At 52.3% G+C, this 13348-nt stretch overlaps 1 protein-coding gene across 1 annotated transcript in view; it reads left to right on the forward strand.

Annotated features, from left to right (window-relative positions):
- HEYL (hes related family bHLH transcription factor with YRPW motif like) overlaps window positions 1-8544 on the forward strand; it is a 15062-nt gene extending 6518 nt beyond the window's left edge. The window contains 5 exon segments of the mRNA XM_077751941.1: window positions 324-390; window positions 1411-1494; window positions 2727-2808; window positions 5688-6039; window positions 6041-8544. Coding sequence (XP_077608067.1) covers window positions 324-390; window positions 1411-1494; window positions 2727-2808; window positions 5688-6039; window positions 6041-6299 — 844 coding nt within the window. The 3' untranslated portion in view covers window positions 6300-8544.
- The last annotated feature ends 4804 nt before the right edge of the window (window positions 8545-13348 follow it).

Below are 13348 nucleotides of genomic sequence, written 5' to 3' on the forward strand. Positions count from 1 at the left end.
GCGAGGGGCGAGGGGCGAGGGGCGAGGGGGCAGGGGGGGAGGTGGAGAGCACAGCCCCCCGCGGCCCCAGCCGTCGCGCGGCCCTGGGGCAGGAAACCGAGCGCAGGGCCACTTGGCCGGAGGTGGGGGGTGGGGGTGCAACGGGCCCCCACCCACGCCTGCCCTGCTCCACTTCCCGGCTTGGGAACCCTCGGCCTCCTGGGAGACCACGGTCGCCTGGGAGGGGGCTGTGCCCGCCCACATCCCCGCCTTCTCCAAGGTCAGCCCGGGCCAGGGAGATGGTCCCTGAGCTCTGAAAAATCAGACTTTTTCTTCTTCTGCAGCCAGATGGCCAGGCCGCTGTCCACCCCTAGCCCTTCGCAGATGCAAGCTAGGAAGAAACGCCGAGGGGTGAGTGTCTGTCTCCGCAGAGTCGCCCGACAAATCTTTGCCCTGGGTCCCCAGGGGCCTGGTCCAGAGAACCGTGGTGGGAAACATCACCCCCATCCAGACTGCCCGAGTGCAAATTCTGGCTCTGCCAGTAGCTAGCTGAATGACTTTGGGTGAGCCACTTAACCTCTCTGTGCCTCACTTCTTCAACTGTGTAACTGAAAAAAATGATAGTGCCTACCCCAAAGGGCTGTTTTGAAGATTAAATGGATTAATATAACGCACTCAGAACAGCATGTGACACCCAGTTAGCCCTTATTATTTATTCCAGCCTTCCATCTCTGCTCTCTGAGCCCAGAATTTTCATTTCCTCTCTGTGTGCTGAGGGGTAGGGGATGGGGGTCAGAGAAGGAGGCTCCCTGGCTTGCTCTTGGCTGACCCCCAGCCCCCCTTCTCCCCCAGGATGCAGCTGTGCTTCTGCCCTGGGAGTCCTAAGACCTGGAATGTGGCAGAGACCAGCCCTGCCACTCTCTTAGGAAACCACTTCCTTCCAGCCCTCATCTTTATCTGTGAAATCGGGGTCATAATGTCTGCCCTGCTAGCAGTGTTCTGCTACCAGTCTGGTGAGATGAGAATGAGGTAGTGTGATTGGAGGGCCTTCCCGACTAGAAGCAATGCGTCTTCATGACCCAGCAACTGAAGAGGTAACCCTGACCTGCAGGAACCTCTGGGAACTGCTCCCGTGCTATGGCTCATGTCCCTGTTCTGACTGGTTGGTACCCTGCCGTACCAGTGGTTAAGCAATTTGACTATCACCCCGACAGACCAAGACGAGAGAGATCCGAGTTCTACTCCCAGCTTTGTACTTCCTTCCTGTGTGAACTTAAGCAAGTCAGTGCCCCTCTCTGAGCCTCAGTTTCCTCCTCCATAAAGTAAGAATAGATTTCCCTCCCTCACAATGTTTTAAATACGAGTCAGCGTCCGTTACAGCACTTTGGAAACTGGTAAAGTGGCTGCAGGTAAATTCTTGTCGTTTTTTAGATTATAGAGAAACGGCGCCGAGACCGTATCAACAGCAGCCTTTCTGAACTGCGACGCTTGGTCCCCACTGCCTTTGAGAAACAGGTATGTGACCTTCCTGGTTGTGCTAGAGGAAGTGCCATGCAGGTGGCAGATAAGGTCCATTTTTCATGGCATGTCTTACTGATTGGTAGCAGCTGCCTGCAGTGCTGGGGTTTTGTTTACTGATATCTGTCACTAGCCAGGGATAAGGGGAATGGAAAGTTATATTTACTGTGGTGTCTCAGATGTTTCGGCTCTGTGTCCGTCGTCCCATTGAAATGAATCCTCACAATGATCCCAGAGGGTAGGGATTATTATGCCCATGGCACAGGTTAAGGAAATTGAAGCACAGAGAGGTGAAGTAACTCGCACTAGATCACACAGCTAGTAGAGAGCAGAGCGGAATGGGAACACTGAACTGTGTGCTTCTAAAGCCCCCCCAGCCCTCTGCACTACTGACAGTTCCGGAGCTGTTTGAAAGTGGAACAGGCTGCTCGGGGAGCAAGCCCCCTGACAGTACACATGTGGACAGAGGAAGACTGCAGTGGGACAGTCAGACAGTTAAATCAATCACAGCCTGGAAGATTCTCTACCCTGTGCTCCAAGCATGATCATGGGTCACGTGCCTTTCTTCCTGCTGGTGAGAAGTCAGTCATTCCACAGACATTCACTCAAACTTGCACAGGTCCAGCTGTGACCTAGACCTGCTACCTGGCCTCAAGAACTTACATGGAGGGTCTGACGGTCAGCTTTCGCTTGGGAGATCAGGTGATGCTGGATGCTTAGGATTCATTCCTCAAGAGAGAGAATAGAGGAAGAACAAGTGTTGTGGCACTAAGATGCTGAGCTAGATCTTGGGCTGGGCTAGGAGGCAGATGGGCACGCAGGAGTGGCATTCTGGTGACGGTGCACTAAGTCATGGAGGTCACAGATGAGACCTCCCAGGGAAAGTGTGCCTAGCGAACGAGAAAAGGGAGCCAACACCCACAGGGCGATAGCCCCATTTTAACGGACCGGCAGAGCCAGGTGGAAGAAGATGCAAGAAAACAGGGTGTCATGGAAGTCAAGGGAAGTGGGGAGGTTTCAGGAGGGACGCTCAGCAGTGCGGTGGGCGGGCGGACTAAAATGAGAACTGAAGAGAATCTATTCTGCTGGGCACCTTGGCCAAAGCAGAAGCCTGAAGGCAGGCAGTGGTGGAGCCGGAGGAAGACCTTGAGCTGGTGAGGGCTGCTGACGCCGCGGGGAAGTGAGAGGTCAGCTGGACGCCTTCACACTTCTGTCTTCCGCGCACACAGGGCTCCTCCAAGCTGGAGAAGGCCGAGGTCCTGCAGATGACAGTGGATCACTTGAAAATGCTCCACGCCACCGGTGGGACAGGTACTGATGCTCTTCTCTCCCGGGAGTCATTCATGCAACAAATGTGCCGGGTCTAGGCCCTGGGGATCCACCGGTGAGCGAAGCAGACACAGTCCCTGCCCTCATGGAGTCCACAGTCGATGGTGGGGCTAAAGCAGGTGCAGGTGGAGCAGCCACAAAGCCTGTTTCTCTTCTTTCAGTGTCGCCCTCTCCACTTCCAGTGTCCCCACTTGTCCCAACCTTGTTCTCAACTCCACTCCTTCCGGCCTTAGCCCTTGAAAGAGCCCTTCTACACAGACTATACCCATGGCTTCCCCGCCTTACTCCTCACCCTCCTTACGCATTAGCCTGAACGAACTCGTTCTCACTGGGATCCCAGTTGAAACCCTTGGGAGGGGTCTGCCTGAGATTTTTGGCCACTGGTGTGCCTTCTGGGCTAGTGCTGGGGTGATACTGTGTCCTTAGCGGTGCTGGGATCATATGTCATGCTCACAGTTCAAGGTCAATCGTGGGATTGTGTGGTAGCATACAATCGTAACTCATTCCTTTATTTTGAGCGGGTGCATTACAGTGAAGTCATGGAACTGTGGCTTTCAAAAGACTACGCTTCACTGTATATTTTGGTGATTTCACAACTGAGAAATCGTGAAAGCTCCACAGACCTTGACCATAAGAACCTAAGTCCTAAGACCTTAACTTGCTACTTTTGGAGGGAACAATTGCATTTTAAGTGACCCAGCCTGGTGCTTGTCAAGCTTCAGTGAACCGCACTATCATCTGGGGACAGGCAGCCCTGGGGCACACCCCAGAGATTCTGAGCCAGGAGGTCTGGCCTGGAGGTTAGGAATTTGCAAGTGTAGCAAGCACGCCTGATGACCCTGAGGCAGGTGGTCACTTCAAGAATTTCTGCCAGAGGAATGCGTGGCCAACAGTGAAAACTCCTGATTCCAATCAACCAGCTGGGGAGATATTTCAAACTAGATTTATGGTTACCCCATTAAAAGAAAAATAGTGACTAATATTTGGGGCAGCATTTTGTAATTTCAAAATGCCTTCACCGTTGTTATCTCACTCGATTCTCACAAGAATCTTGAGGCTGGGGGTTGTTGTCATCATTTTCTAGCTGAGGGCTCATGGGAAGACAGAGATGTGGCTTAGACACTAGCTTTGCATTAGAATCCCGAACTGAGTTGATTCAAATCCCATGAATTGTGAGTTTGGGTCTATTACTTGCCAGCTCTATGACCTTGAACAAGTGATTTGGCTTCTCTATTCCTCAGTTTCTCATCTCTGAAATGGGAATAATGATAGGGTTTTCTGAGGAGTAAATCAGATCATGCAAATTAAGTACTCAGCCATGAACCAAGGACCTGATATTTGCTGCCATAGTCATGAGGCCAGTGCTCGCAGAGGCTGTTCTGTCTTTGTATAGAAGGTGGGTGAGAGCGGGGCAGGTATTGTATAGAAGGCAGTGAGAATTCCATACCTCTGTGGGCAGTTCAGCTGGTTGGACCTTACTGAAACCAGCCAAAGAGAGGGTCCCAGCCTGATGGCAGCAGCTGAGGACCAGATCAGGGTCCTACCTTCCTGACAGCCCTTCAGGCCAGAGGACACACTCAAATGCCCACAGTGGCCAAACCAGTAATATTCCCTTGACCCTTGAGCAACACAGGTTTGAATAGTGAAGGTCATATGCAGAGTTTTTGAAGTAAATGTGTTAGAAAAATTTTTGGAGATTTGCAACAGTTTGGGAAAAAAATTGCAGATGCACCCCGTAGCCTAGAAATATTGGGAAAGAATAAGAAAAAGTTAGGTATGTCATGAATGCATACAATAAATGAAGATGCTAGTCTGTTTTATCATTCACGACCATAAAATATATACACGTTCAGACTTATCAAAACTTTCTCATACAAATACTTACAGACCACACGTGCAGTGGAGAGAAATGTGAATGGAAAGATGCACTATAATCTTGACTGCATAAAATTAGCTGTAGTGTATGCACACCGTGCTACTGTAATAATTTCCTAGCTACTTCCTGCTCCTCCTGCCCTGAGCTCAAGTGTTGCAAGTTATTTGCTTAGGACTTCATGTGACACTAATCATCTCCGCGTGAGCAGTTCGTCTCTCCAGTGAATTGCTATCACAGAAAAAGTTATCCCTGGTGGTTCTCACTTTAGTAGTTTCTGAGGAGTCAAAAGTTTGCTCAGTTTTCGACTACCCTGGGGGAGGATCAGTGCCCCTAACCCCATGTTGTTCAAGGCTCAAGTGTAAATGATGGCTGACTTTGAATTCATTGACTGTTTCTGCGCACCACCGCATTTAATGTCACCCTCACAGCCCTGTGCAGCAGGTATTACCATCTGCCCATTTTACAGCCCCGGAAATTGAGGCTTAGAGAGATTAAGAGGCTTGTCCACAGTCAGGCAGCTAGTTAAGTGGAAACGTTGAGGTCCAAATGCCTCAGGCTTCATTGTGACATCATGCTGCCTTCTCTGAGGAGTCCCCCAGCTCTGATAGCCGCTGCCGCCACCTCCCAGCATCCGCCCCCACCAGCAGGCAATGGTGTTCTACACCTCTGCGTGCACAGGCTTGTCACACCTGGCAAGTGTCCACTTAAATGACATAATCTCAGTCGCGAAGTTTCTTCTCTGTGTTAATCGTGAATTGCGATGAAAACAGTACTCTGCATTTTATCCTGCTTCACAGTTCAGTGGACTCATGTGGTCCTCACAACACATCCCAGATACCCCAGGAAGGGTGATTATTCCCACTTCCCAGCTGTGGGGACCAGGGCTCAGAGAGGTGAGGTGACATGCGCAAGGTCACATGGGACCGACCCCGGGATCAGCACTCGTCCCCCGCCTGGTACGCCCTCACCACGCCTCACTTTGCAGGATTCTTTGATGCCCGAGCCCTGGCAGTTGACTTCCGGAGCATCGGTTTTCGGGAGTGCCTCACCGAGGTCATCAGGTACCTGGGGGTCCTGGAAGGGCCGAGCAGCCGTGCAGACCCTGTCCGGATTCGTCTTCTCTCACACCTCAACAGCTACGCAGCTGAGATGGAGCCTTCTCCCATGCCCGCTGGCCCCCTGGCCTTCCCTGCCTGGCCCTGGTCCTTCTTCCATAGCTGTCCAGGGCTGTCGGGCCCCGGCAACCAGCTCACCATCCTGGGAAGAGTGCCCGGTCCCATCCTCCCCAGCACCTCCTCTCTTGTTTACCCCATCCCCCCCCTCCCCACCACTCCCGTNGCCCAGTCGAGGGGCATCTTCCACCCGGAGGGCCCGCCCCCTGGAGAGGCCCGCCGCCCCCCTCCCCGTGGCCCCTAGCATCAGGGCTGCCAGGAGCAGCCACATGGCACCCCTCATGCGATCTTCTTCCCCGGCGCTCCCTGGCATCATGGGGTCCCCTGCTTATGTGGGTGTTCCTGCCCCCAGGCCTTCTTCCCCAGGGGCTGCTGTGCTCTGCCACTCCTGGGTCTCTGAAATCACTGAAATCGGGGCTTTCTGAGCTGGCTTCTCCCCAGGAGCGAGGAGGGTTCCTTTTCCAGGAGCTGTAAAAACAGTGCTGTCGTCTGCCCCGCTTCCTGGCCTGCCTCACCTATCTCTGAAGGCCCCTTCCTCCTCTGGCCCGTCTCCCCTCCTCACTGCCCGTCCACCCAGCTCTCCCGGAGCTGTCGTGATCTCAGAGGCCTAGTGTCATTTCTTACCTGGACAAATAAGTCGTGGGAGGGCCCCCACTAGCTTTGCCCAGACTCTTTCCTGTCCCCCCTGCACACAGGGGGCAGCAGGCATGATCTAAGGTCTGGGAGCAAAGCTTTCACCTAAAAGGCACAGTGGCCTCAGGCAGGCTGCTTGCCTAGAGAGATCAGACCCCAGCCAGAGCAGTGACTGACGGGTGCAGCCTTCCCGGGCCCCAGCGCCAGGACGTAGTGTCTGCCTTGCTTCTGGCGACAGTAACTGAGCAGGGGCCCCAAAGCTGTCTCCGGAGAACCCCTGCCCACCCCATTGCAGTGAACCACAGGACAGCCCCCCCATCCACCACAGCCAAGGCCTGGGGATTAGGGGCCCAGCAGGGCCTGCTCGGACCGCCTTCCCCACTGCAGATACCTACCCTCCAGCTACCCCACGCTTCCCTGCACAGAGCTGGGAGGGGTCTGGCCAGCAATAGGACTCCAACAAAACAGGGGCGGCGCCCCCAGACAAGAGCCAGGACGAGCAAAGAGAACCCAGCTCCTGGCCGCTCGCACCGTCACCAGCCTCCAGATGTGTGGTCCCTGCTGGGTGCACAGTGTGGAAGGTCATGTTCCCATGTGATGGCGCCCAGAGAGGAACCCTCTTGGGATTCAGCGCCAGACGTTTGTGCCGCCTGGTTTGTATCCGGCTCACAGAGCCCAGACCGTGGGGACAGCCAAGGGCCATCAGGCTGGACAAAAATAACTGCAAGGAGGGGCGAGAGGAGGGACGGTCAGAGGCGGCTCGGCCCTTCAAGGTCACACGGTGGGTCAAGGGCCTGAGATCCTGTTCACCCAGGATTCCGCGCAGCTGGCTCTGCTCAGAGGCCATTTCATTACCCAGCTCTGCTCGGGCCACTTTTCCCCTAACAGAGGGCACAAATGGCCTGGTGGTGTCCCAGTCGAACAGCAGAGACTGAGCAAGATTAGGGCAGACCCAGGACTGACAGATGGACCAGTACTGCCAGACCAGTTGTAAGAATGTAGAACCACTTCTGTGCTTGTTGGCAAATGTTCACTTCCCCTGAGTGCCTTTAAGTGGCCCCCTGCCCGGGGCTCCCGCAGGACCCCATTACGGTTAATGCCTGGCAGACCCAAGGCTATGGGGTCCTCCAGCTGGCAATTCCTTGGTGCTTATTCACACTGGTTATTAAATACTTGCTTCGAATGTCACCCCCGGGAAGATTCTTTCACCGCCACTCTTTGACGGGACTACCCTCCCCAGAGACTAAATTGAGGAGATCCTTGGGCTCAGAAGTAGAGTTTGCTAAAACCCTGGGGGAGAGGGCCCTTTCAGAGAAGTAGGGCAGGGGGCAGAGATCATTTAAATGACCCAGAAATCCCTTTTGAAAAAGGCAAATTCCTCAAGAAGGCAAGAAGAGCTGAAGGGTTCTTTCAGTCCTCAGCGTTAGTCTGATCAGATCTCTGTCCTCCCGGATGGCATCTGAGATGTGTAGCAGTGGGCGAGAGGGCGTCGTTTTAAGGAGGGGGTCGCTGGCCTAGAGTGCTCCTGAGGGAGACAGACAGGGAGGGCAGGGTGGTCGGCAGGCTCCCAGGAGTGGGGAGCGGGGGACAGAAAGCAGAGCCCAACTTGTCCTTTCTCACAGAGGACAGGAGGGGCTGCTCCTGCTCCGAGGCTCCCTTCTTCCCCTCCTCGTCTCCCTGGCTATCCCAGCTGGTGGCTCACTGTTCCCTTGATGTCAGGTCAGTGCCGCAATCCTGCAGTTTGGCAGCTTGACAGCCCGAGAATATGGAAAGCCCGTTTCACATTTCCAGTCCCCAACTCCAGAAGAGTCTGTTGACACCGTCGAATGAGATGGAAACGGCCCAGAACTTTCAGCATCTGAGTTGACCTTGGGTTCAATCTCCCCTGAGAGATGGGGGTGGGGGAGAATGGTGACCATGTATTTGTTTTCAGGGTTGAGGACTTGTATCTTTTGTTTCTATCCCCAACCCTTTCTGGTGTCCCCAACTCCTACCCCATTGCTGGGGCTGTTGCAGGCATCCAATAAAGTTGTTTTCGTTCTTCTAAAAACCTCTGAAAGATTTCACTTCTTAAGATCTCTGGGGTCAGTCCTCTTCTCCTTGAACCTGCAGCCGTCACCCTGGTGTGACCACTTCACCTGTCCCCAGATCACTGCCCTCCACAAGATCACCTTGCTTCTCTCTTGCTTTGTCACTCCGTTCAAGGCAACCAGAGAGAGCTCTCAACACGCAAATTGTGTCATACCAACTCTGATGTAAAACTCTGGCTCGATTACCCTATTCTTCCAAAGATAAAACCCAGGCTCTTCCTCTTCAGTCCCAACCCGATTTCTAGCCAGTTCTGATATTGCTCACTGTGTTTCTGCCACCCTGGCTTTCCTTCCTTTTCTCAACATTTCAACCTGTTCCCACCTCCAGGACTTTGCATATGCTGTTCCCTTGCTCCAAATGCTCTTCCCCTACCTTTGTCATGGCTGAGCTTTTTATGCCCTCAAGCTTTGTCTTCATCCCACCTCCTCAGAGAAGGCTTCCCTGACTGCTGTGCTTGAGTAGGTAGTTCATCTATCTCAAAGTCCCTTATTCTTCCCCTTCGTAGGACACTTGCTGTTGCACATCATGTTTACTTCTTGTTGACCGTCTCCCCCACCAGCATATAAGCTCCGTGAGGCCAGAGACCACGTGTGGTTTGCTCTCCACCCTGTATCTGGTGCCACGCACAGTACCTGGTTCTAAGTCGGTGTTTGATAAATAGCTGTTGAATAAATGAACTGGAGAGGTGAGGAATCTTCCAGACTCAAGCTGCTCGATGGTACGGGCCCCTGTAGGGGTGAACTCCCCGCTGGCCGACTTTGTGGGGAGGCTGGAGAGCAAAGCGAGAGACAGGGCCAAGGTACTGGAAGTTCTGGCAAATGGGGAGAAGGCTTGGGCCAAAGAAAAGTGCACTCGCTCTGGAGCACGCGCTGACAGCTGAGAACAGGCTGGCGCCCCTGCCAGCAGGTATCGCGCTCCACTCTTGCCCTGATGGATTTGGCTTGCAGTAACTCTAACAAACATTTGCAGGGGTCTGCTCCGTGCCAGGCCAGGCGTGGCGGAGCCAGGGGGGATGGGGACAGTCGCCCTGAGGGCGCGTGCCCTCCTTCTAATGACAGTTTGGTGAGGGGGGAGTGGAGCGAGGCCTGATGAGAAAGCTGAGGGGACACGGAGGGGATGTCTGCCTCTGCCTAGGGTGGGGAGGGGACAGCTGAGAGGAAGGCTTCCTGAGGGATGACGGGAGGAGGCATTTCACCAGCCCAGAGAACCCGTGTGCAAAGGCCTGGAGGCGGCACCAGGTGCCCTGCAAGTTCGGTCTAAGTTGAGCGCAGCATTCAGTGATGGAGGGAAGGCACACTAGCCTGGTCGCTGGAGCCTGACTTCCTGGGTTCAGGCTTCACCTCTGTCACTTATCAGGCTTGTGGTCTTGGGCAAGTTACTTAACACCCCTAAACCCCAACTTCCTCATCGATCAAATAGGGATGACGCAGTAATGGCCATTAACTGATTTTACCTACACCCTGTGAGGATGCTTTTCTTGGAACGTTCCCATTTTAGATGAGACAACTAAGCCAAGACACCATCTCCTGAAGTTAGGGGAAAGCGAACGGGGCAGCACACATAAAGCCCTTGGTCCAGAGCTTGTGCCGCATGAAACACTCAGTCTTAGTCATGAGTGTCATTAATGGAAACAGTCTGGATCCAAATTGGGGGGAACCCTGGGGGCCATGCAGAGTTTGGGCTTTAGCTTATAGGCAATACAAGCCATGGAAGGTTCTGCAGATCAATGCCAAGGTCAATGCCAAGGTCAGAGCCATTTAAGAAAGTCCTGCTTGAGGGAGTGCCTGTGTGGCTCAGTCAGCTAAGAGTCCAACTCTTGATTTCGGCTCAGGTCATAATCTCATGGTTTGTGAGTTTGAAACCCAAGTCAGTCTCTGTGCTAACAGCACAGAGCCTGCTTGGGAATCTCTTTCTCTCCTCCCCTCCCCTGCTCACATGTACTCACGTGCTCGCTCTCTCTCAAAATAAAGAAATAAACTTAAAAAAGAAAGTCAGTCCTGCTTGGGGTAGTGACTGGGAGAAGGAGTTTCCAGATTCAATCTACCTATTCATTGGAAACACCTAGATGCTTTTAATTTTTTTATTTGAGAGAGAGAAAGAGATAGTGGGGGAGAGGGATGGAGGAGAGAGAGAGAGAATCCCAAGCAGGCTCCACACCCAGCACAGAGCCTGTTGTGGGGCTTGATCCCATCACCCTGAGATCATGTTGAGGTGAAATCAAGAGTCGGACACTCAACTGACTGAGCTACACAGGTGCCACTGCCCCCAGATGAAGATTTAACCTTGGTGCAGCAGAGCCCCGACATCCAGTAAGGAGGTGGGAGAAAGAGTTGGGATTTCTTGGCTAGTCAACATAAATTTCCATTAAGTAGGTGAGCTGGACTCCACCTTGTCAGTCTGGAAAGGACTGACACTTTCTGAGAAGCAAAGTAGAAACGAATTTCCCCAAGGGCATCTCTGTCCTCCAACTGCCTCCTAGGTCCTGGCCCATAGTAGCTGCATAAGAAACATTTTGTGTGGGAAGCTTTGGGGATTTAGAATTCATTTAGGAGACACTGAGTATTTTTTTGACCTTGTGGAAAACTCAAGACATTAGCTTCCTTCCCTCCTTCCTGGGGAAAGAGGGTGGGAAGAATCAGGCCCAGATATCAGCTGATGGCATTAATAACAATAAACATTTTTGAGCACTTGATTTACATTATCTCATGTAATCCTCCTATAGCCCTGGGAATAAAGTATTATTATCCCCATTTTACAGAAGAGGCAATTGAAATTCAATTTGTTAGTGAAAAGCACCCAAAATTTACAACACTAATCAATGTGCTAGCCAAAGTGAAAACATTGGTCTGTTGATTCAGTCTTACCCAGTGGAGTGCCCTGCTTCCTTCCCAGGCTGCCTCCTGTCATATAAAGCCTATGACAATCAGTGACAGATTGTCTTAAGAACTGGTGGGCTAGACTATTATGTTAGCCTGAGAAACCTTTAGCCCATCATGCTTTTCTCTCTATGCTAGTGGGAGTAAGGCTTGACTGCTGTAACAAAAAGGCCCAGCTATAACACAGTGGATGAAAGAAGATAGAAGTTTCTTTCTCTTTTAAAACATGTTAACTTTTTTTGAGAGAGAGAGAGAGTACACGTGTCTAAGGTGGGGAAAGGCAGAGAGGGAGAGAGAGAATCCCAAGCAGTCTCCACGCTGTCAGCACAGAGCCTGATATAGGGCTAGATCCCACGAACCTCAAGGTCATGACCTGATCCGAAATCAAGAGTCAGATGCTCAACCAACTGAGCCACCCAGGTGCCCTAGAAGTATATTTGTTTCTTATGTAACTGCCTGGTGGGTGTTCCAAGTCAGCAAGAAGCTCTGCTCGATGCAGACATTCTAGAAGCCAGATTCCTTTCCATTTTGCTCCCTGCCACCCCCTATGGCATTGTGCCTACATGGTTGAAGCTAGGTCTCCATGGGCGGAAGCCAGCAGGAAAGGAACAAGAGCCTGGTAGAGGCATGATGCGTCTTAAACCCAAGACCCAGGAGTAGCACGTGTATGTATGTCCATCCACTGGGTGAGAACTTTGGCGAGAACTTTGGTGGTTGGCCACATCGAACTGCAAAGGAGGCCAGGAAATGCATTTTAGCCGTGTTCTCTGAAATAGGTGTGAATGGGTGTTGGCCGGTAGCCTCTATCAGCTGGTCCTTACCTTCCAGCCTGGGAAGTTGAGACGAAAGGGGGAATCAGAGCCACTGTGACTGACTGCTGTGTGTGCACACATGCACATACACACAATCCAGGGGTCAATTAATTTTGAGTTTAAGGAACCTGATATAGGGGCTCCACCTACCATTCTCTGATCCCACAGGGGTAGGTTGGCCACCCTCAAATGGAATTGTGTCTGCACTGGGCGCAACTCTCTGGAGAACTCCCTCAGAAAACATAATGTAAGACCAGGAGGGCTGGTTGCCAGTGGGCCGCAGCAACCAATGATCGGTGTCACCTGGAGGGATTATGTGTCACAGTGTCACCATCCCGGCTCCCCACTGGGGAGGAGGCACTATAGATGTTCACACCTTCCCTGACCCAGACGGGCTCTCTTGCTTGCTTGCTTCTCTGACTGCCTGGGACATGGCCTACCGGGGACTTCGGTGAAAGGCCCACCACACAGGGCTGCGAGTTCTGTTTGTGGGACTTGAGTCTCTCATGAACAGGGCTACTGAGATGGCCCTCGTGAATTACTTCACAGTGGCGGGTGGAAAGGGGCCAGGCATTGGGTTTCCAAAGACCCCAGGTCTCAGGACTTTATATTTTTTAACCTCTTGTCAGAGTAAAAAAAGAAGCAAGAGTGTCATTCAGCCCATGAATCTTAGAAAGCTGGCTGGCCGACCTATTCTCCCCTGAGTCCTGGGGCCATTTTAAAGTCAGGGTTGACTCAGGTCTTTGGGCAAGACCTGGGTTGCCCTGCTCTGTTCAAAGAAGTGCAGTGTGTAACTCCTCAGTCCAGGCACCTAGATGTCTTGTTGGAGCCTCTGTAAAATAATGAACAACTCCAGCAACACTAAGAGGAACCAGTCAACAAGAAGGAAAAGTAATAATGCTCTATATCGTACAGCATGTTACATTTCAAGTGCCTCTGAGGGTATTATCTCACTCACACCTCTTGACAATCTGGTCAAGGGAGACAGGACAGGAATTATCTCTGTAATGCAGATGAGAAACCCAGTCACATTAAGGGGTAAAATAATTTGCCACCCTCCCC

This window comes from Crocuta crocuta, unplaced genomic scaffold (genome assembly GCF_008692635.1).
Source record: "Crocuta crocuta isolate KB4526 unplaced genomic scaffold, BGI_CrCroc_1.0 scaffold367, whole genome shotgun sequence".
Taxonomy (NCBI): domain Eukaryota; kingdom Metazoa; phylum Chordata; class Mammalia; order Carnivora; family Hyaenidae; genus Crocuta; species Crocuta crocuta.